Source organism: Thunnus albacares, chromosome 11, assembly GCF_914725855.1.
Source record: "Thunnus albacares chromosome 11, fThuAlb1.1, whole genome shotgun sequence".
NCBI lineage: Eukaryota > Metazoa > Chordata > Actinopteri > Scombriformes > Scombridae > Thunnus > Thunnus albacares.
In genome coordinates, this window is record NC_058116.1 from 13,127,593 (window position 1) to 13,149,198 (window position 21,606).

Sequence of the window (21,606 nt, forward strand, 5' to 3'; positions counted from 1 at the left end):
TGTCACGCAGGCTCAATCTGGTGCTACACATCTAATGAGGGTCTGCAGAATGCACAAATATCACTTTAAGTTGACAATCGATACACAGTGTTTTCTGCTTCTATCTTGCACACACAGATTCTCAGTATCTGATTTGCTCACACAAGACTTTGTTGTGACTTCCCCCTGCACATACACTGCTCACATAGTGACACTGACACCTGTGGTGATTTAGTGGTACTGCTGCCTAACAATGACACTGGCAATGAATAACGTACCATAAATTTTTAACTAAAATGAACATTTTCCTCTCATAAACACACATAACGCCTAGGAAACATATATATATGTATATATCAGTGGAAGCTGGTCCATAGAGGCAGAGGAGGTTGCTCCTCCTCTATTTTTTGAGAGGCAAGAGGGAGATCAAAATATTAAAAAAGAATATTTGGTATTCGGTATTATTTATAAAATCTTTTTTTTCTCTCTTCTTTGGAAAAAATCCATTATTGAAATTCTGGTTAAAATGCTTCAACAATGACACCTGCAGGGCAGAAGGAGAAAGGGCAGTCTGTGTGAAGTGGTGGTGGGGAGCAGTGGGGGAGAGTGAGGGGGAGTGGGGGGACAGAGGAGGACAGGCTCATGCTGTCCTCCACAGGGTGGAATCTCCTACATCAATTTAATGTACGTCACTTTTTTCATGCTAATCTATGATTGGCCAAGACACGTAAAATGACGCCCCATTTTTACTTTCTGATGTGAACCTACACTTTTAGATCTGTGAATGTTTTTAGTGTTCAATCTTTCAAGTATTCAGCACTGATCTGAACCTGTATCACATTATAAGCTTTGTGGTACTTTATATATTTCTGTATACTAAGAAAATACACAGGAAACACATGTAAATCATGTGATATATTGTCTGTTTCTGATGAGAACATAAATCTGTTGTCACAGTAGAACAATACTATTATATAAATTTGAAATGCTAAAATGAGCACTTCTTTGTTTAGAAACAATATGTAAATGCTAAATGTCTTTAGATAAGCAGCCTTTTCACCACTCAGGCGTTTTTGTTTTTGAAAGAAAATTGTTTTATTGGCATATAAAATTGCCGTCCACCCCTCTGATTTCATTGAGTGGGGGACAATGATATAGTACGATGCGGTTTGTTGAAGGATTCCATGTTGGTGTTCCTCCTGTCCTCCCCAGTTTTTTGAGTCACCAGCCGCCACTGGTATGTACGCTAATGATGCTGTGCGACACATATGCTTTCTCCTCTAACCGGAAATGCGCCCAACACATGCTGCTTATTCATCTATACAAGCGGCTTTGAGTGAGTGTTTAAATTTATTTGTTTTCTGCAGCAAATAAATTTTAATTTGCAGCTATTTCTGAGTGCTGCGCATTCATTTGCCTGTGTTATGTGTTTTTTTCTTCATAGCTTTATTTACAAAGGACATGCAGAACAAAAACACGATAACAGAAAGAAAAAGAGAGGGAGATGACAAGGGGATTATTACAAAGACACAATAGCCACACAACAACATAAATGCACAGAAAATCATTATTTTACATACATTTCAGAATAATAACAAGTCAGAAGTCTGCCAGTCAGAAGTCCAAACTTTTGACTGGTAGACTGTAAGTCGATGCAATTTCATGGCTTCTTTTGTTTAGTTTAAGACATTTTGTCAGGAAGTCAAAGTAGGTCTATAATTTAGTCATTCATGAAGTGGGGGAAGCTCAGTAAAGTATCTTTCATTTACACACGTTAACATGATATTTACCCATTGATACTATTAATTATTGAAAAACAGAATGTAACTTTATGTTCCACCTACATTAATTGATACACTTTGAACTTAGCTGAACACGCAACTAACCACTTCCTTTCCTCTGAGCCACCTCAACAGTGATGGTTAAGTTCCAGTCTTTCATTTCATTCTGAAGGTTTTTATGTTCAGTCAAGACCAAGCAGCTCTGCTCTCCATTCAGCTATTAATTATGTGCCATGTCTTTGCAGGTAAAGTGGAGATTTGTGTTTGTGATTCATGCTTTTCTCTTGATTTCACTACGGATTTCATGTTATAATGATTGTTTCCTTTAATGTTAGAAGTTCGTCGAGTTGACTTCGGGGACATACTGGTGTCTGAGGGAGACGCCACCGTTTTCACTTGCAACATGACTAATGCAAAGCAAATCAGCTGGACCAAAGGAAGATTACTTTTTACTTTTAATGTCTTAAACAATCAGACATTTTCAAATGTCACCTCTCAAAGAATGAGCCTAGACTCAAACTTTCCTTCAAAGCTGAATATTCTTGATGTTCAGCATGAAGATGCAGGACTTTATAAGTGTGAAGTAACTTATGACAAAGGCGTATGGATTACTGAGTGGAATTTAATCGTTGGAGACGGGGTGTTGGAGATCTCTGAAGGTAGGTAGAGCATGAAGCAGGGCAAATCAAGTCTACACATTTCAAAGCTCAAACTGCATGCTACTTCAATAATTCACATCTGATTTTATGCAGAAGTCAGTTCATGGAGCTATTATCTATACATACGTACACCTGTAATTGGATTGCTTCTTTGTGGCTTGGCTGCAGCAGTTTGCCTCTGCAGGTGAGTAATAGCTTTTAGATTTTGAAATGTATTTCATTCTCATTTGTTCTGGTGCAGAAACGTTGTCAGCAATGGGAACTAGGGCTGTCCAAATTCAAACGGTCAGTTTATCTAAATTACAAACAAACCACTTTCTAATTTTCTGCCTCCATCAAGCCATGCAGATAGACTTTTGTGAGATTTCCACCTCCATCCCTCCAGGGGAGGTAAGAGGAATCACATTTCCGTGTTTGGTGTTTCCAATACTCTGAATAATCCATAAATCTATCAACTAGAGCTCCGCTGTTTTCATAGTGGGCCACAACACCAAACCAGGACCCAGTCCCAGACCAGTTTCCTCTTCAGTCGGGGGGAGAGGTAAGAAGAACTTCACACAGTCATGTTTTTATGCTTTTCTTTTTTCCTTTCTGCACTGAACTTTATTTTTACTTTCTGTCTCTATAGGTGGTCCCTCCTCAACTGCAGGGTGATGTGGACCGTAGGACAAATAACAAGCAGAGGAGTCAGTACTTGGAGAAGCTCAATTCAATCTATGGTCTCTACTGAGCTGATATTTAAATGAAAGCCACAACTTTTAGAACAACCCCATTTTTCCAGTTTTTATTAATAGTTTAATGTCTTAATGTACTCTGAGATTAAAACATAGAACAAATAAACTAGAGTTAAAAACAAGAAATGACGAAAACCTTTTGCTTAACATTTTCTTGAATAGTAGGTGAACAATCAATAAATGTAATATACTGTATATATTTAAATTTGAACAAATCTCAAGACTTTTGTGTTGATTTTTTTTTTCATTTGGGAAGAAAGAAAGAAAGAAAGAACTCATTTACTGTGATATCTGTGAAATGAAGTAGTCATTTAAATTGTCCAGCAGGTGTTGATAAAGTCAAGTGCATTAAATTAAAGCCCCAATCCATTATTGGTGCACATCACTAATTTTGTCCAGTTGCAAAGGGAAAATTTATTATCTCACTACATTTATTAGGCAGCTATAGTTACTATTAACTTTTTATGTTAAGTTTTCATCCAAAACATGATCAGTTTATGATGTGTTTTAGAGAAAATTACCCAACAGTAAATTAAACAGTTAATATTGAATCCGTTGTAAATACCGAAATAATGAGTTTCAATTTCCCCGGTGCAACCCAACCTTAAGAAATGTGTCATTTTCACTGTGCTAAAAACTTTAAATATGTGTCTGAGGAAGAGGAGAAGGAGGAGTTTAAACCAAAATGGCGAATTGACGGTGCATCTATGAGCTGTATAAGTGAACTGGATGGATGGAGACATATTCTTTGTTCCTGTCCTTCTCCGGGACTTCATATTACGACAACTTATCAGCATGTTATGCCTTAATGAGCTGCAAATTGCTGTTCGTGATATCTGCATCAATCCTGGTCAGAGATACACAGGGTATGTATGCTGGCGTAGCATGAAATATGTGTCGCGTTGCTGATTCATCTGTCCACGTTTTGGGAGGGTGTTTAAATATATTGTCTGTCTGGATTCGCAGCAGTTTTCTTCATAGCTTTATTCACAAAGGATATACAGAGCAAGTTGGGGAAAACAAGGGGGGGGGAGATAGTGGGGGCGGGGCGAGAGAGAGATAACAAGGGGATTTTACAAAGACACAAAAGCCACACAACATAACTGCACAGAAAATCATTATTTTACATACATTTCAGAATAATATCAACGGAGACATACAGTCTGCCAGTCAGAAGTCCAAACTTTTGACTGGTAGACTGTAAGTCACCACAGTTTCATGGCTTCTTTTGTTTAGCTTGACACATGTCAGGAAGTCAAGTGGGTCTCTAATTTAAAGTTATTCATGAAGTGGGGGAAGCTCTGTAAAGTATCTTTCATTTACACATGTTAACATGATATCTACCCTTTTAATACTATTAATTATTGAAAAACAGGGATATCTCTGATATTAAGAACTTTCTTTCTTTACAACAGAGAGGTACAACAATTGTCACACAAACAGTAAAAACAAAAAACAAACTTTTTACAAGCCAGATGAGTCCATTCAGTACATTTAAGTACATTTATTGTAAGTCATTTTAGAGTTCAAATAAAATTAACTTCCTTTAAAAGATTGAAAGTCTTCCTAGCTTTTTTGTTCTTCAGATCTTCGATTAAGGTACCATACTGCTTGAGTTCAACAATAAACCCGTGAAAGCAGGGTCTGGACACAAGCATATTCTACTGTATATTTAGGCTAAATCTTTCCAACATTTCCATTTACAGGGTAAATCTGATATAACTTTATTACTAATGCAGTAGTTAATCACCCATAATAGATGACCAAAAGAATTTTGAGGTGTTACCACAGCTCAAAACATTTCTGATGTGTCTGTTTCTGCATGGTTTATTGAGAATAGCTCCAATAAAAATGTGCTCAGAGCTAATAATGTTAGTCTCTGTGAGATTACAATTCCTTAAAACTGAAGAAAACCTGAGGGAACTGCTTAAAAAACAATACGGTGTTTCTCCTATAGCTGTACAGGCCAGGCCTAAAAAATCTTTTTCTTAATGCCAAAAATAAGGCCAAATATGAGGTCATTCAACCCGCTTAACTTAAAAGTATTAATAGAATCCAAGATCTCAAGAGCGCCTTGTTCTCTACTGCCTCAAATAACTTCTTTTTTAAGTTGATGTTTTTTTCCTTCTCCAAATACAGCCTAATCTAACATCTAATCCATCTCCTTGATTACATTTTTTGGGACATAGAGCAACAATGACTGATCTAGTCAGATTTCTTCCGTTTTTGATAACAGAATCTTACCATATATAGAAATATCTTTCATTAACCACAAATTCAGTTTCTTGTTTTTTCAATAATAGGGTCAAAAATTCAGCTTACATCATTGTTACAAATTCTTACAAACAACAGTGCCTAAGTATGTCAGCTTTCTTTAATTAGGATCCCATAACGATCTGTGTCATGGACTCTTTGTTCTCTTGGCTACTCTTCTGTTTCTGTTCTGTCCAGTCCTTTTGGTCATATGGTTTTGCTCATTTATGATTTGAGTTGTATCTTCGAAGGACTGCCTTGCATTATTGGTTAGCTTATGGTGTTGTGTACTTGGATTTATATTCATGTTTATTGTTGGATGGATTAATGTATGCTGGGTTGTATTTTGAGTATTGTGTTTTTTGAGGGGTATTCCATCAACGCAGCTAAAGAAAGCTGTGCTTACTTGAAAAAGCCTGGCCAGAATTAACTGAATCAACAGAATCAACTTTCACTTGAGGCTCAAGCCGTTCCACTAAAGCAGCTTAGCCGTGTCTAGTCAACGCTAACTCTAGCCAGGCTTGAATAAGCTTGCACCGTGTGCACCATGCGTGTGCAGAGTACACAAGCAGCCCAGAACAGTTGATTGTCGTAAAGAAGATACTATGTCACAAAAAGAAGGGAACACTAGAGCGATGCTCTTCTCAGCAGCAGAACAAACCCTGCTGATGAAACTATATGAAGAATATAATGGAGTCATCACCAAAAAGGGCAATACTGCTGCAATTAACAAAGCAAAGGAGATGACTTGTCAAAAAATTGCTGACAGATTAAAAGGATAAATTATACATAGCCATGTAGGAAGCTAATGATAGCCTCAAGGATAGAGGAACAAACTTGTGTCCAGGTGGTTGACGGTTTGATCCCTCGGACCAGCAGTATGAATATGAACATTCAGATCACTGACTGTGGCTATATTTTCAGAAGCTAGATAATATCAGATGTAGGCTATGTAAAAATTATGGTGTAGGCAACTCAGGAGAACAAACTTACCAGCTACATAATCAGCTACTCTTTGACACATTTGCTCTTTTGTAGGATGTCTGTTTGACTTACAAGCATCATTCAAAGTTAAAAATTAAGAAGCTGTAGTTGGAGATGAAGAACCTGGAGAAGGATATAAGTACAGTGGAAGCTGCTTATATTGATCATGTATGTCTGGGTCAAATATCACTATGAGCTAATAATTGTTACAACCGACTTTTTTCTTCATTTCTCATGCAGAATACCGTCTAATTGACATTTGTATATTTATTAGCCTACATGAATATAAAGTAATGAAACAGACAGCTTCACTATTTACTCAATTTTACAGACTGTTTCAGAATACAGTACAGCTGTTTCAAACACGTCTGACTTTTGCCAATGACAAGTTCATCCTTTCCTTAGATTTCTTTCCCTCCTTTTATTGTCATAAGCTTCATGGTGACTCAGCCACTTATCATCGGAGTAAAATACAAAATATAGAATAACCGTAGTTTTAAAATGTTTTTCCATATGTTGTCATGTATGAAGAGACAAAAAATGAACACTGTAAGTGGACAAAACAATGCTGCCACACTTTTATTTCTTACATTATAAATGCTAAGCTTTTAAATAAACGGGTTCACTCCAAAACAAAGGTGACCATGAATAAAAAGGGTGATTAACTGAAATAGGTATTTTTGTAAAGGTCTCTCACAGTTCTTCCATCTTAATTCCCTGAACACGGTCAAAAGTTCAGAGACAAAAGTAATCCAAACAGGAAAAGACACATGACTGAAGTGTCTTGTGGGAGTCTGTTTCCAGACACACAGATAAAGTTAGCTTGACAGTTAGCCTGCCATGGAGCCACAGTAATGGAACAGAACTCTTATTTAAAATAGTGAGTCATATAAAAAAAAAAAGCCAGGCTTTTCCTTTAGATTCAAAATTCAAGATCTTTTATATTATGTGTAGTCTGTAGCCCCCCCAGTGCCACTCACAAAAATAGAAACCACACAAATGGACCAACAAACAACAAGTCACAAAAACAAAACTATTTTTTATGTTGTAGTGAGGAGGGTGAATTGAGGAGTCTCACAGCCTGAGGAAAGAAGTTACTCTGTAGTCTGGTGGTACGACAGTGGGTACTTCTGTATTTTTTGCCAGATGGCAGCAGGGTGAACAGGCTGTGGTTGGGGTGGGTATTGTCTACTAGTATCCTTTGGGCTCTATGCATGCTTGTCACCTCACCGATATCATTGATGCTCAGTAGATTGGAATTTTGCCTTCTTAAGTTTCCTTAAGAAATACAGTTGTTTCTGAACTTTTTTTTATACTGGGGTGGAGATGTGTGATGTCCATGACAGGTTCTCTGTGATGCTGATACTCAAGAACTTAAAACTGTTCACCTGCTCCACCTCAGCTTCACTGATGTAGACAGGGGTGTGTGTCTTTGCCTCCAGAGTGCTAAGTTTTCTAATCACTTTTATGGGGGAGATTGTATTAAATGCTGAGCTGAAAGCAACAAACAGCATTCTGATGTAGGTGTTGTTATTTTCAAGGTGTGCGAAAACTGAGTGGAGGACAGTGGAGATGGCATCCTCTGTGGATTTGTTGGTTCTGTATACAAATTGGTGAGGGTCCGGGCTGTCTGGGATGTTGTCTTTGATGTGCTTGAGAATCAGTTTTCAAAGCACTTCATCAGAATAGGTGTGAGTGCTACAGGGCAGTAGTTGTTTAGACTAGACATAGACGCAAACTTTTTCAGCACAGGGATGATGGTGGCTGTCTTGAAGCAGGTGAGAGCACTCTACTGTGACCGTGATATGTTAAAAATGTCAGTAATAACATCAACTAGCTGGTTGGCACATGTTTTTAGTACATCTGCCCTGCATCAAGCCGTTAGCCCCGCCCTGCTTCCTTTGTTGCATTCGAGTCCACCTGCTCCGCATTTCATGACAATCTGTTCAATTATAAGTTTTAATTGGTAATAAGATATTTATCCATATTCATCTTCAAACCCTGAAACCCTAACACTTCTCCACTGCATTTATTCTTATGAAAGGTGACTTTTAAAATAATCTACTTTGAATAATAATTTGTGTCTGATATAGTTTTTCCACAAAAACATTATTTCTTAAAATAACATCTACTCATTATTCCTAATCCTGAATCTATATATATTTAATATAAGTTGAACTGTTGGAGACAAGATGTCTCCTACTTCACTGTAAAGTCAGTTCTCAGTGTTTGTGCACTGGAGGCTTAAAGTTGCCACATCACACATGTGAAAGTTGGATATTAAACCAGCCAAAATAGTTTTTGATGTCCTAAATACTGTTCGTAGACCCACCCCTTAGATTTTCAGTGAACACAGAGAAACTTTCCACTGTCAGCGGATGAAAGTGAAAACAAGATCACTAGAAATGAGCCAGAAATTAACATTTATTCTTCTGAGGGTTTTTCTATCTCCAAATATCCAAGAATCCCATTCGTACACGTATGTAAGTTCACAGTCAGTAGTAGTATTCCTTGGAGGCCATCAATCTGTATTCTTGTCACAAAACGGTATTAAAAATCACCTTATTATATTACTTAAGTCGAAGGATAAACTAAATAGAGGAGGGACTTTTGCTTCAATATTTTGGACAATGCAGAGTTACTAAACTTATTGTTGGTATATTGAAGTCCTCTTCCACTCAAAAATGTTTTCTTCTTGTTCCCTCAGTTGGATGTTTGAGCTTATCTGTTCAGAATGATGTTTGTGCAGAGTTTGACACTGAAAGGCTGTTTCCACATTCATCTATTTTCCACTTACTCTTGATGTTTGTCATCAATCTGGTTCAGATGTACAAATTTGTTAATTCTTGAGTCTTTTGTTTTCTTTTTACAAGTTTGGTACATTCAGAACAGTGTGTTTCATTAAGAGCTTGATTTGTCAGTTAGTGTATTATCTAAACTGTAAAAAAAAAAAAAAAAGCTTGTGTTGTACATAATTTTAAATTGTTTAGCAATTTTGTTTGTGCTCTTCTGTTTTTCTCAACCATTTTTGAAGCCAATTCTGGTCCAATATTCAACTTGTGCAAGTGTGATGTGGAAACTTGAAGCCTCCAGTGCGCAAACACTAAGAATGAACTTTTTATTATAGGAAAAGTAGGAGACATCTTGTGTCCAGCAGTTAAACTTCTGAAATGAAATATATTTATAGATTCTGAATTTTTAATGAGGGAGAAGGAGTAGATGTAATTTTAAGGATTTTAACATAGTAATTATACTTCTTTTGTGGAAAAAATATCAGACACACATTTGTGCTACAAGCAGAGTGTTTCTGTATGTCTTAATAACTGTCTGGAGGGGATCTTTAATCAGAATAAATTGACTGTGATTTATATCTACAACTAAAATAATCCATCTCCAAGACATTTTCACTGTGTAATATTTGACCTCTAAATGTATCCTTTAAAATAGCGAACCCTGCTGTCAGATTACTGCCATTGGAAAACCATATCATCAGATTCATCTGTTGAACATGCATGAGTTTCCTGAATAAAATGAAAATCAGCATCTTTGCAATATAAAAGAGCTTTTCTCTTAAGTGGCTCACATGCTGTATACCTCTGACATTTATAGAAAAGACTTACAGACATACACAAACAAACATACAGAACAAAGAGGAAAAAAATACTTGTTTAGAGTCAACTCAACCTTTTTCTATAGGCTATGGGATTCTGCGCAGTTTTAAGGCTGCAACTAACAATAATTTTCATTATCACTTAATCTGCCAATTATTTTTTCAGTTAACTGATTAAAAATTAGTGAAAAAATGCCAAGAGTCCAAAGAGAGTCTTTAAATGTCCTGTTTTATTCAAACATAAGTCCAAAACCCAAAGATTTCAGTTTACAATGATATATGACAACAAAAAGCAGGAAATCCTCTAATCTGAGAAGCTAAAACCAGAGAATGACTGGCATTTTTCACTATTTTTGCTTGAAAAAGAACTGAAACAATGTATTACCAAAATGGTTGCTGATTGTTTTTCTGTCATCTGTTCAGAAAAAGGCAAGCAGTTGTGTTGGTGGAAGTGTGTTTTTTCAGGCACCAGTGAGAAGAACTAGTAAGTCTAGCTCAGGTCTGTTCTGTTCAAGCCTGGTGTGAATGTTTGCATCCATGTTTGTTTTTATGTATGTTTGTGATCTGATTGCCTGATAAGATTTTATGTACCTTACAGGTGTCAAGGTGACTGGAGGAGAAATAACTGTGGTGCAAGGAGAGACAGCTATCTTACCCTGCAAACTCACTGACACAAAGGAAAGCCTGACACAGATTTCCTGGCAGAAGAAGACCAGAGGAAAACCACAAATTGATAATTTTTTTACAATCACTGACACAGGTATACCACATTTTCACAATGGAAAAGATGATCGATTTCAATTTGTTGGGAGCATTACTGACTTCAATGGATCTATCCAGTTATCTGATGTCTCACTCTCGGATGAAGGTGTTTACACATGCATCTTCACTTTGTTCCCCAGTGGAAATTACAAGGCAGAGATACCTCTAGACCTGCATGGTATGACAAAACTTTGTGTTAAAATGATCTGTATTTTGTGTGTGTGTGTGTGTGTGTGTGTGTGTGTGTGTGTGTGTGTGTGTGTGTGTGTGTGTGTGTGTGTGTGTGTGTGTGTGTGTGTGTGTGTGTGTGTGTGTGTGTGTGTGTGTGTGTGTGTGTGTGTGTGTGTGTGTGTGTGTGTGTGAGAGAGAGAGAGAGAGAGGGAGAAAGAGAGAATGTCTTGTTTTTATCTTCTTGCTTGCATGTTGACTTAATTATGTACGTTAACTCCCCTAGTGCCTCCCATCACAAGCTTGAAGGACAATCGTCCTACCTTGGGTAATCAAGAGGTTTCCCTTGTTACCTGCATGGCTGCAGGGTCTCGGCCTCCTGCAGAAGTGAAGTGGCAAATTGATACTCTGACAGAAAAGGTGAAGCCAATAACCAACTCTACCCACCATGACAACGGTACGACCACCACAGTCAGCTCGCTGTTTGGGGTACCCACCAGAGAAATCAACCAGCATTCAGTCCTGTGTGTCGTCACCAGTGTTGCCCTGTCGAAAGAAAAGATCCTGCCCTTCACCATACAGGTCTACTGTGGGTATACACTTACTTAAACCTAAACCAGTTTCTCATGTAGTTTATTTTTCTTGTTGATTTTTTTTTTTTTTTTTTTTTTTTTTTTTTCATCCTCAAGGTGACGTATTGTGCACATTTCCAGGTCAATAATTATGCTGGGAGAAACCTCTTTCCCAGTGATTTAGGGGGGGGGACTAGTCAAATAGTCTGATTTAGATGAGCTCAGGAAGAAGTTGATCTTACCTTTCAAGGAACACCTTGGTCATCCTCTCGCTTTGTTGTTGCAATGGATTTTGTAATTCAGTTTTGTCAAATTCCTTGTAACCTTTTCCTTTTCCAATAGCCTTACATGTGATTTTCATACAATTATTAATTGTAATCATTTTTAAACATTGTCTGTTGTTCAGATATGATTGTTTCTCAACATTTCTTTAGACAAAAACACACAAGTATCAAGGATCCATGTGTGCCAAAAAATTCATTGACTGCCTTGTACAATACATTTGTCTGTTTCTTTTGTGATCTCTTAAGGCTGCTAAACAGCTATTGGTGTGAATTCCCTTTGTGACTGTGACATCATCCCTTGTGTTACTCTCCATTGCTGTTGCTTCATGTTTCAACAAACAGGCTGTGAAAGGGGCTTTTCTTCTTCAAGACAGAGATGAAGAAATCAGCTAGAAAAAAGACAAAGGGCACAGTCAGGCCAGAAAGAGGCAGAGCAAAATGCCATCTCAGGTCAAAGTTATAGGCAGTATCAGAAGCTAGCTAGTTCTCCAGCTACTAGCTTACTGTCTTGTGATCTTTCAGTAGCAGACCTTCCCATGGGGCTTTAGCACTGAACTTTTAGTTGTACCAAAGTTCACTTGAAACTCTTGGTAATCTCTTGAATTAACCCAATTGTGAAAACGCCTTAAGACAAGAGAGAGAATCTTTTAAAGGTGCAGTGTGTAGAATTTAGTGGCATCTAGCAAAATGAACTTGGCAGGAATGGAATAAAATATTCATTAGTATGTTTTAATTAGAGTATAATCACCTGAAAATCAATTGTTTTCAAACATTGTCTTTTTGTTACCTTAGAATGAGCCCTTTATATCCACATAGGGAGCGGGTCCCCTTCCACGGAGACCAGCATGTTGCAACACCATGTTTCTACAGTAGCCCATAATGGACAAACCAAACACTGGCTCTAGAGAGGGCCTTTCATGTTATTTGCGAGTTTCACTGCCACCGTAGGTTCTCCTACACACTTTGAAGGGGAGTAGGAGGGGGAGGGTTTTTTGTTTTTTTTTTTGCAATCTGCAACCTCACCGCTGAATGCCACTTAATCCTACACACTGCACCTTTGTTATTTCAGGGTTTAAATAACTGACTACTTAGTGACTTGAGTTGAGGACACACCTGCACACATACTGTAGTACATGCACAGTATTCCAGTTAAGAGAGTGTCAATCAGTCATATTATATGATCTTTGCTTGGACATAGTTATACATACTCCTGTATTACACACATAATTCATATGCAGCATAATGAGCAATTCACTACATAAATGGCAGCCAGAAGTTTCAGTTAATGACATATGACAGCCCCCAATATAGAGTCAGCTTACAGACTGCTGTCTGCATAAGTGTTCAGTGCATTGTGAGCAGTGCGTTTATTTCAGTTAGATGCATACATAGGAAGTCAGTGTGACAGACCTTTAAAAATAGATTGGATGTTTAAAGATCCCCTCCATACAATTATTAAGACATATCAAGATGCTCTGCTTGGTACAACAATGTGTGTCTGTCCTTAGGAGTTAAACAACTTCTGTATGTCATTAAAAACACGATTTTCAGGGTTTGTGTTACTCCTTGAAGGTTTACAAATACTATTAAACTGTGAAACAAAAAATAATTATTTTGCTATTCTTCATGAAAAGAGTACACTAACCCCAAACCACAAATTTCTTTAAATAGACAATGTTTTGATTGCAGTGAAATTTTGATATCAGTGCAGGTGTGACCTTTTCTTTTTCCAATAACCTTAAAGAACAGGTTTACAATTTGGAGCCTTTTTATTACACTGCTAATCTACAGACATCTGGTCTCTAGCTTCTAGTGACTGTGTGGGAGAGTCCCACATCACTCAGTGAACACGCCTCAATTTCTCCTGCCAGCTCTATAAAGGGACTATTGTAAAGGTAGACAGAACATTCTCTGCAGGTCAAAGAATAAGGGACAATGCAGTACTGCCTGTCTGTTGTCGGTTAGTAAAACATTCCTGTGTGATGAGTGCTGAGAAACAGCCTTTATTTATAAAAAGACAACAGCAATCTTTCAAATGCAGCAAATCCAGTCTAAACAAGCAGACTAGTTTTTGCCAGCTGGTATATTTAAAGGCCTTTGTGTATTGTAAACATTTGTAAATTTGAGAAATGCATCTCAGAAAGACCTCTGTAATGTCCACTACTGAGCAGGGTAGAGATGAAAATTAAAAACCTTGTTCAGGGTGAGTCATAATATAGCTCATCCTCTCTCCCTGTTTCTCACAGTCTCACCCATGGAAGTGAGTATCAGTGGATCAGATAACTCATTTCAATGTGTAACTGAAGCCAACCCTCCCGCCAACTTTACCTGGAGCAGGTAAGGTAGTTTTTTTAACAAACAGGTAATATATAACCTTGACACCTTGTTTTGTTTGTCATTCTCACAGACTTTGAACAAAGGTGAAAGAGTCTTGCTGTTTGTTCTCTGAGTTTGAATTGTATATTCTGAAATTGAAATTTGGTTGGACAAAACAGGAGGAAAAAAAGCATTTTTTATCACATAGAGCTTTAAAGAATAGATTCGCTGCTTTGCAACTCAGACCTTGTTAAAATGTTTTTCATTTTAATTTTCAATTCTATAATTGATGATGACCTCGTCTTTGCTCGGGGGGCCCAGAAGTTCACAGTCTAGTCTGACAAGTCTCATGTATTCTACCAATAAAAATGATGTTAATCCTGCCTTTCATGACGTGTTGTTAACTTGAGTGTAGCTGTTACTAATAGAAACAAATCCGTGAAAATCCAACTTAAATTAACTTTACATTCCATGCTGAGCTTTGTTTGTTTCAGATCTGATGGGTCATGGCCTCAGTCTGCTGTCAGAGCAGAGGGTGCAGTGCTTCACCTCTTGAGCATGACCTCTGACCTGAATGGAGAGTACCAATGCGAGGCATCTAATTCATATGGAAGAAAACATGGTCGCCTTTATTTGCATGTGATTTCAGGTGAGGTCAGGTTTGATTTGACTGTGGGGGTTTTGTCAAATTGTGTCTTTTGCATTCATTCTTGTTCTGTGTTTTTGAATTTGAGTCTGTTGTGGTTTTGTTTGATGAAAAGCTCGGACATGAAGTAGGAAGTCAGAGCAGATTGTTCATGCCCACTTGAACACCTCCCTGTGAATGTATTCTAGCTATGCCCAACTGAGAGGGCAACCAAGGACAGACCTACAGTTGCCAAAAGTGGGATAAAATTTCTCCCAGAGGATTTCTATCTATTTACACCTGCCCACACTCCACCCAATGCACTATGGGGAAAATATATAAATATAGTAAATATGATAACAACACTTCATATAAAGTGGAAAAAAAGAACACATTATTCTTATTAGTAAAGGATGTAAATATCAGTAAATTAAAAATTGGGTTATTATGCTTTTCCAATAACAAGAGATTATAATTATTAAAGGAATGGTTTGACATTTTTAAGAAATATGCTTATTTGTTTTCTTGCCAAAAGTTAGATAAGAAGGATACCACTTTCTTGTCTGTATGCTAAATATGAAACAGAAATGTAAAAACAACATGTTGTGGTTTTAGGGGGAATTCTGTGCTGTAACTATTTCTTGCCCGAGTGCAGTAAAGCTTCGTTTAAACGTCTGCATTAAGGGGTTATGCCGTATTTATGCTGAGGTTATGCGTGCTTGTGTTTTCTCCCATAAATACCTGATACCGGTAAAGAATGTTAGTTAAGACAACATTAAGGAAGAAACTGAAGAAAGAGTCATTAATCATTTCACTGCAAAGCCTCTGCTCACCATGACCACCGTGAATGAATGAACAGAACAAGGCCATTAAACCTCCTGGAGTTTTGTTGTTACTGTGAGGTTGTCTGGCAACCAACAAAAACCTCTGGGCTGCTTATTACTGATACCTCTTTGACATAAATGGAGTCATGTAAAAGTCTTTCCATATCATGAAATTCCCCTTAATAGCATCACAAACTAAAGCCACCAAAATGACCTTGAGATCGAGTCAATACCTCTCTGACACAGTGTAAACAAAAACTGAATAAGCTAAGATTGGAGGGCTGTTGTATTGGACTGTATTAGATTTAGCTAGACGCACCAAATAAACAGGCAATGCACAATATATTATACCAGTATTATAGCATTATTCTCTCTTCTGTCCTGTCTCCCTACAGGAGGATGCAGTGCTTGTTGGACCTTATTTGTTTTGCTTATCCTGAGTGGAGCTGCTGCTGCTGCAGTGTGGTACTTTTATAAATCTGGGAAATTTTGGAGGTACTGAGTACAGTAGCACTTTACTTCAGTGTAATATGCAGTAATACTGCTAAATAAACAAGCGTATGCATATGTATATATGTAAGTCTTTTGTTGTATATTAATTGGTGGTTCATAATCAAGGACAACGGACAGGCAGGCAGTCCCAACAACTTCAGGTTCACCTGATGGGGCTCGTGGAGCAGAAGAGACAGTGGATCTACGTACACAAGCGGAGGCAAAAGAAACATGTATATTAAATTTGTTATAATGCTTTATGGCTCTTTTAAATTTCCATCAAAGTAAAATCTTTGTGCCTTTAAATTTGTCTCTTTTTTTTGTTTTGATATTATGTCTATCTGCTTATCTTTTCTGTTTTAGTATTTGTTTAGAGTATTACACATGTTTTGTCAGTTTTGTCATTTCTACATTTTTAAATTGAGTTTAAAAAATATTTTCTTTCAGTAATCCGTAGATACCTTGAAACTCATCACAGACTCATTTGAAATTGAATGTTAACTAAATATATTGAATTGTCTCCTTTTAGAGATCTCTGTGACAACCATGGAAGCAACTGGATGGAGAACAGTTGGACTGCAGGCATTTAACTGGCTCCGTCATTAACATTCCTGTTAACAGATGCAACAGAGCAGATGCTGTGTATTTATTTATATCAGTTTCCCTGGAGTCTTACTACTACTAGCAAACTTGTTTGTTTTTGGGGGTTGTGGGTTTGCTACTGTCTTGGTGCAATCACGCATCAACTGCTGTTCACATACTGATTTGGCAAACTGTCAAAAGAGCTCGAAATCTCTTTGGCTGCTTATCACCAATGGCTCCAGCAGTAGGCAGATAAGCTCTGGACATATTTTCCATCAAGTGTGACTTCATTATGACTGAATTTAGCATGAGAAGAAATAAAAGCACTCTTAAAGGGGCCGACGCTACTACAGTACTCAATCCAAAAGGCAGCATACAGCAAACCAAGAATGAAAACTACTAACTATAAACCTGCGTCTGTATGTTTTGAACATACTCTACAATATTAATTTTTTATGCTGTCAGAATGTGGCTTTTTCCGAAACCGTATCACACTGAACTCTGTGCTACGATGTTCAAACTGAAAGCTTAAATTTTAAAGATGAAGTTGAAAATGGCAATGGAAATAAGAAAAGAGAAATATAATAAATAAAACAAATACAAATATGAAACTCAAAATGGGAGGTGGAAAAGCTTAAATGGGAATACTTAAATTAAAAGCTTAAATAGAAGAAAATAAATCAATATTTTTTTGCATTTGCACTTTACCATTTGCCATTTTAAATTTCATCTTTTCTATTTTCCATTAGGCATTTACCATTTCACATTTGTCATTTGGCTTTTCAAGCTGTATGTAAATTAAACGGCTGGGCAGCAGAGGCACTTTAATCCTCTGTTACACTTAGCAGTTAAGACGGTTGGTGGGAAAACATGTACAGAGCTTATCTAATGGAAGTTGGAGCTGTTGGTGATAAAGCAGCCAAAGACCTTTCGAGCGCTCTTTAGTTTGACAAGCAAGGTTGTGACAACATCCATTCCTGTTTTGGTCCGTCTTTTGAACAGCAGTAGATGCATGTTTGTACCAATCACACACTAATTTTGTCTCTTTTAATTTTCTATTTTGACTTTTAATTATAATTATGACCAAAAATATCCTCCATAGTACAACACCACCTTTAACTATGACCTCTATAAAAAACACATAATTGTCCATTCATGATCATATCCTATATTTGGTTGCCAAGAGAGTTCAAAGCGGTACAGACATATTTCTTGAATGTGTTTCTTGTTATACGCATCTGCAGCTTTTTGTCATGATGTTTTAAAGTGGAGAAGATCTTATCTTAAAAGTGTTTTCTTGAGTTGATATGTGTATGTGCTTTATCACTTATCAAATGTCGTTACTTGTTTTACTTGTTTGTAATATTAGTGTTGGGAAAACCCAGTGTGGAACAGGCTTTATCTTTTTGGCATCAGTGTTACACAACTGCTGTGCTTTGAACTCTATAGTTATGTGTGTACCCATGAAAGAAGTGAGCAAAAACAGCATTACAGGACGTATCCATATTCTTTTAAGGTCAAAATGAAGTTATATGTTGCAAACTCTGCAAAATAGATTACTCTGTAATGTTAACTGTTTCACTGCATCTCCATGCACGACAACATCCTGTTGACCTGCATGTAAACCACTTTGCAGACTGATCTGAGAAAGAAACAAGCATCCAGGTACACAGTAGACTTGTGCATTTTTAGACCACAGCTTATTGTTAGTGCAGTACATTCAATTTATTTGTGAGTTTTAGAGCTGGGTCATGCTGAAACAATGCTTTGAGCTTGATGCTAACGTTAATATGCCAACATGGTAACAATAACAATGTTAACATGCCCGTAAACACAAAGTACAAAGTGGTCAACAAACCGACATTGTCCATCTAATAATTGTTTAGACCATTGGCTCTCAACTAAAAATATCAACCTTCTGGTGGAAATAAGAGGAAATCTTTGGGGACCACTTAAGTTATCAGGATACATTATCTTGTACCAAGAATATCAAAACCAAACTACTGAACTACTACTAAAACTTGAGACCTGCTGGTTGCCCTAGATGAAAAGCTATTAGGATTCACCCTTTGGGGACCTTGAACATCTGCACTAAAATTTAATGGCAATCAAGTCAATAGTTGTTGAGACATCCCACACATAAACAAAAATGCCAATTTAATGGTGACATTACAGGAAATTTTTTTTTGTCATATTTTGGTTTTACTTATCTATAGATATGTATTTATACGACACTGAAATCTTTGTTTAGTGTTCTCCAGTCACTCTGGGCTGGAGGTAGGCTACAGTTTCTCTTGGAATAATCTTCTTCAGTCAATATCAACAAAGCAGGACAGTAAACACACCCAACCTGGTTCAAACATGGTTTACATAATAAGAATAATGACTAATAATAATGATGGTCTTTTATTATATGTTTGCTTTATAGTGAAATTATGCTGTAATTTTTGGGATTTTGTTATGTTTCTTTCTAGTTTTTAGGGGTTTGACAACAGTTAGTGAACTTTCGTGTTTGGCTTGAATTTATTTACATTTCCACCGTGTGTTCTTTAATTATCTCCCTTGTTGCTAGACAAAATGTGTTGTTTGTTACTTGCGTCGTCTGTATTATAATTACATCCAGATAAACATTACAAATGCCTCAGTGTTCTGTTCTATATCTGTATTTACAATTTGCACTCTCTCACATTCCAAAAAGCAGCAAAACAGACCACACCCTTGTGACTCTATCATTACAAACCATGTGGAGGCATAATGGCTGTCACAAGGCTGTCACAAGGCTAGTCTTATGAGGATAAAAATGTCTCTCACTGGAAGGGTTGACCTCACTTAACCCAGTGTACAGGCACTTTTCTGATCCCAGAGAAAAAATATTTTAGGAGCAATTTTTCATTGCTCCCAAGTATTTAACCCTTTCAAGTGGTCACTACAGTGGACAGCTATTCAAAAGCTGTTTTCTTATATATGCATGGGTTTTAATGCTATAGTTGCACATCAGCCAACACAGTGGACTCTAGTGTGTCATCCCATACACTGCCATCCATTGGCCAGCCTTTGTAAGTGCAACACAAATTTCTCAAAACCAAGATGGCTGCCGGCCGACTAGGAATACTCAATAGCTCAGGAATATCTTGCCAATCCTTCTATAGTAATAGACCCTTGCAGGTAAATAAAATTTTGTAACATCAAGTAACAACTAAGGAGTAATACAATTGTTAAAATTTCCAAGTATTGATTTTATATTGGGAGAAAATGACAATTAATCATCTGTCCACTAAGTTGGACAAACTCCTTGAAAAATGTGTGTTTAAAAAAAATGAAGTTCAAATATTTTTTTTCACACCTAAAGAGGAATAAAAACACTATATAAAAAAAAAAATAAAAATCCTGACTGAGGTTATCATAATTCATGCATGAAAGGGTTAAAGAAGAGTTGCTCATTGTGTTACATCCATCACCACACACTATTTTAAAGCCTTTTTTAATAGAATACTCACATATCATATGCATCTATACTGGTGAAGTTGGCTTACTTAGATTACTTAAGCTTTGGCTTAGCTTTGAAATTACATTTTTCACCAAAGGGAGACTAGATTTTCTTTCTCACAGTGCAGTGACACCACAAGGATATTGTTTCAGGGTGAGTGTAAACAAGGAGAAAGATCACAATGATTCATAACTCTATCAGTACATATGGCATGTAAGTATTGTATTAAGTCAGACATGAAAAATTACAACCCATCCTTTAAGTTTAATTACAACTATTTACAAAAACTCACAAAGAATCTGAGCTCTACTGAAAATACTGTAACTCATGAGTCTCAGCTGGTCTTTGTGACATCCTTATTATCGAAGCTACTACAAGGAACTTTCATTTTGTGTGATTTTGGCAGCCCCTGTGGACAAAAGTGGTAGTATTTCCCAGAATGAAGACTGCATTTCCCATGAGCACCACCACCCATGTCGTAAAGATTTTGATCTGGCATTTGTTTTGGAAGCAAATGAAAGAAAGACGCAGCTTATTTTTAATACTATTTTTATTTTTTAATCACAGCTGTTTACAGGATGCAAAGCGATGAGGTGATGTATCTGTTTGTGGCTACGTAAGATTAATAACTGGAATATGACAATGGTGAAGCAAAGTAAACTTTGTTTTAGTACCATTCATACACCTAGGTTACATGTAACAGTAAACATCAAGGTGGTCTGCACAAGATGTCGTCTCTTGCTGTTCTGCATTCCAAAGGTCTGACTTTTAGTCTTAAACCCCATCAAATCATCCCACAATATGAAAAATTAGTCTTACTGGCTCATTTAGTTTCTAAACAAGGAGCTGCACTTTACCCGTGTTAATTCAGGTCATGTTGCATGGAGCTTCAGGTCACCATCAGCACATTCTGGTTTGAATGTCTGATTGTGCCCATGAATGTATGCATTGTCTAGAGCCATCTCCCTGGCCTTGGTTACCAGGACAATGCCAGTTCACTCTTTATCAGAGTGGCTCCTGTTTTCCCCAAACATCACAGTAATGTAAATATGGGCTCTTTTCTGATTGTATTTACTTCCCTAATTAATGAACCTAATGGGTTAATTGCAGCAGCAGTGTTTCGTCAGATTTCATTCCAAATATTTATGACCAATTTTGAACATAGAAACAAAAACATTGCTGCCTGAAATGCATGTATTTTTAAAGATGATGAAATCCTAAACCAGCATAACTACTAGAGGTCTTAAGATGACAAACATTGCCTCCCACATCATTGCCACCTCCATCACTGCTATTCTTTATTTAGATGGTGTTAAATGAAAAGAACTGTTTTCTTGTGTGGGTTACCACAATCTTACATGTACAGCCTTATTAGTACAGCTGCTCTATGTTCCATGACCTCATGCAATATGTGCATGCAGCAAGGGTGCAGAATATATGTAGCCACAATGTCCTGAAAGATTATATATGGACATTTTCAATATTTAGAAATAA

General features: G+C 37.0%; 1 protein-coding gene across 3 annotated transcripts; it reads left to right on the plus strand.

The window, feature by feature from the left end:
* The first annotated feature begins 3,810 nt into the window (after nucleotides 1–3,810).
* On the plus strand, nucleotides 3,811–19,270 carry si:ch211-214p13.3 (nectin-3-like protein). 3 transcript variants are annotated; one of them, XM_044365947.1, is made up of 8 exons: nucleotides 3,811–4,019; nucleotides 10,599–10,940; nucleotides 11,217–11,519; nucleotides 14,033–14,123; nucleotides 14,597–14,751; nucleotides 15,947–16,046; nucleotides 16,170–16,263; nucleotides 16,573–19,270. In XM_044365947.1, the coding sequence occupies exons 1-8, from the start codon at nucleotides 3,887–3,889 to the stop codon at nucleotides 16,582–16,584; spliced, it is 1,230 nt and encodes a 409-aa protein (XP_044221882.1). In that variant the 5' UTR covers nucleotides 3,811–3,886; the 3' UTR covers nucleotides 16,585–19,270. The 3 variants fall into 3 exon arrangements, 2 of the variants coding, with proteins under 2 accessions (XP_044221882.1, XP_044221881.1); XM_044365946.1 differs by having other exon boundaries at nucleotides 3,812–4,019; nucleotides 16,170–16,276; XR_006405998.1 differs by lacking the exons at nucleotides 16,170–16,263; nucleotides 16,573–19,270 and adding an exon at nucleotides 14,864–14,985 and having other exon boundaries at nucleotides 15,947–16,038.
* Nucleotides 19,271–21,606: the final 2,336 nt, after the last annotated feature.

Coding starts and splice junctions, on each gene's coding strand:
- si:ch211-214p13.3 (XM_044365946.1), top strand. CDS start 3,887: ATGGAGACATATTCTTTGTTCCTGTCCTTCTCCGGGACTTCATATTAC. Junction 4,020..10,598: donor CCTGGTCAGAGATACACAGG/GTATGTATGCTG, acceptor TGTACCTTACAG/GTGTCAAGGTGACTGGAGGA. Junction 16,047..16,169: donor AAATCTGGGAAATTTTGGAG/GTACTGAGTACA, acceptor TTCATAATCAAG/GACAACGGACAGGCAGGCAG.